General features: G+C 40.6%; 1 protein-coding gene across 1 annotated transcript; it reads left to right on the top strand.

The window, feature by feature from the left end:
- The first annotated feature begins 304 nt into the window (after positions 1-304).
- LOC110711929 lies at positions 305-1,024 on the top strand. The gene has a single exon (XM_021890365.1). The coding sequence runs from the start codon at positions 305-307 to the stop codon at positions 1,022-1,024; it is 720 nt and encodes a 239-aa protein (XP_021746057.1).
- The last annotated feature ends 512 nt before the right edge of the window (positions 1,025-1,536 follow it).

Genomic DNA, 1,536 nt, shown 5'->3' on the forward strand with positions numbered 1-1,536 from the left:
TGAGAGAGTGACCATGAATGAGCCCTCCCTTGAAAGTGAGTTTGAGCAAGAAGATGAGAGAAGTTGTGAAAACGAAAAAAGTGATGAAGTTGAGAAAGAAGTTGGAGTTGAAAATGAAAGAGAGATTGAAAAAGAAAAGAGAGTTCAAAAAGAGAAAGAGAAAGAGAAGGAACCCACACAATTACAAAAACTTCCGTATCCTCATAAGTTTGTGAGACACAAGCTAAATGTGCAATTTGGTAAGTTCCTAGAGACCTTGAAACAATTCCACCTCTCAATACCCTTTACCGATGCCATAAAACAAATGCCCAATTATGCTAGGTTTCTAAAGGATATTGTGAGTGGAAGAAGAAATTGTGATGTTGTTGAAACAGTGAACCTCACCGAAAGTTGTAGTGCAGTTATAATGAACAAGATGCCTCCAAAGTTAGGAGATCCGGGTAACTTTTCCATTCCTTGTGCAATAAATCGAATTCAAATTGACAATGCTTTATGTGACTTAGGGGCTAGTGTTAGCCTTATGCCATATACGGTTTACCAAAGACTTGATATAGGGGAGCTTTTGCCTACCTACATTACCCTCCAATTAGCGGATAGATCAATCAAATTCCCTAAGGGTAAGGTAGAGGATGTTCCTCTAAGGGTTGGAAAGTTTGTTATACCAGTTGATTTTGTTGTGCTTGACATGGATGAGGATGTGCATATTCCTATCATTCTAGGGAGACCTTTTCTAGCTACCTGCGGTGCTTTGATTGATGTGAAAAGTGCTAAAATTACACTCAAAGTAGGTGAAGAGGTTCTTGAGTTTGATTTGAATGCAAGCATGAAATATCCTAGTTCTACTTTGGAAAAATGCATGAAAATTGACACCATTGATTGTATTGTGAATTCTATGCATGAGCACTTGCTCTCTACTAACAATTCCCTTGAGAATGTCTTGTTAAACAAGGAAAAGATAGGTGATCAAAGCAAGGAAATGGAGTTGTATGAAGAGTTGCTTGATGAGAATGTTGAAGAAGGTTGAGCAAGCTTGTATGGGAATCACACTCAAACATGCTATGGAGATTTCCCCTACAATGGAAGGTAAGGGTGTGCCTATGGTAGAGCTAAAACCTCTACCATCACACCTTAGATTCACAATGCATCTTTTTGGCAAAAGCAAGTCCAAGAGGAAGAGGACGGGTAAATCTTCATCGTCCAATTTTCCACCTCCACCTGGCATAAATGATCATGGCATCATCGCTCTGAACAAACACTTTTGGGATGTCTATAAGAACCTCACAGACCGTCCTATACGATCTACAAGGTTCTTCTGCGGGAACACCTTAAGAAAGCTTGGCATCATGGATGAAGTAGTCCGGCTCGCACTTGGTTGGGGCGAGTTCATTGACCTCCACGCTCACACCTATGAGCGCGTCACATTGGAGTTCCTTGCTTCCCTCCGCAAGGAAGTCATTGAAGAAGATGATGAAGGGAATGAATCTCAAATTATTCTTCACTTTCGTATGTTCAACGAAGACCATTCCCTAACCGAGA

Source organism: Chenopodium quinoa, unplaced genomic scaffold (assembly GCF_001683475.1).
Source record: "Chenopodium quinoa cultivar QQ74 unplaced genomic scaffold, ASM168347v1, whole genome shotgun sequence".
NCBI classification, from domain to species: Eukaryota; Viridiplantae; Streptophyta; class Magnoliopsida; order Caryophyllales; family Amaranthaceae; genus Chenopodium; species Chenopodium quinoa.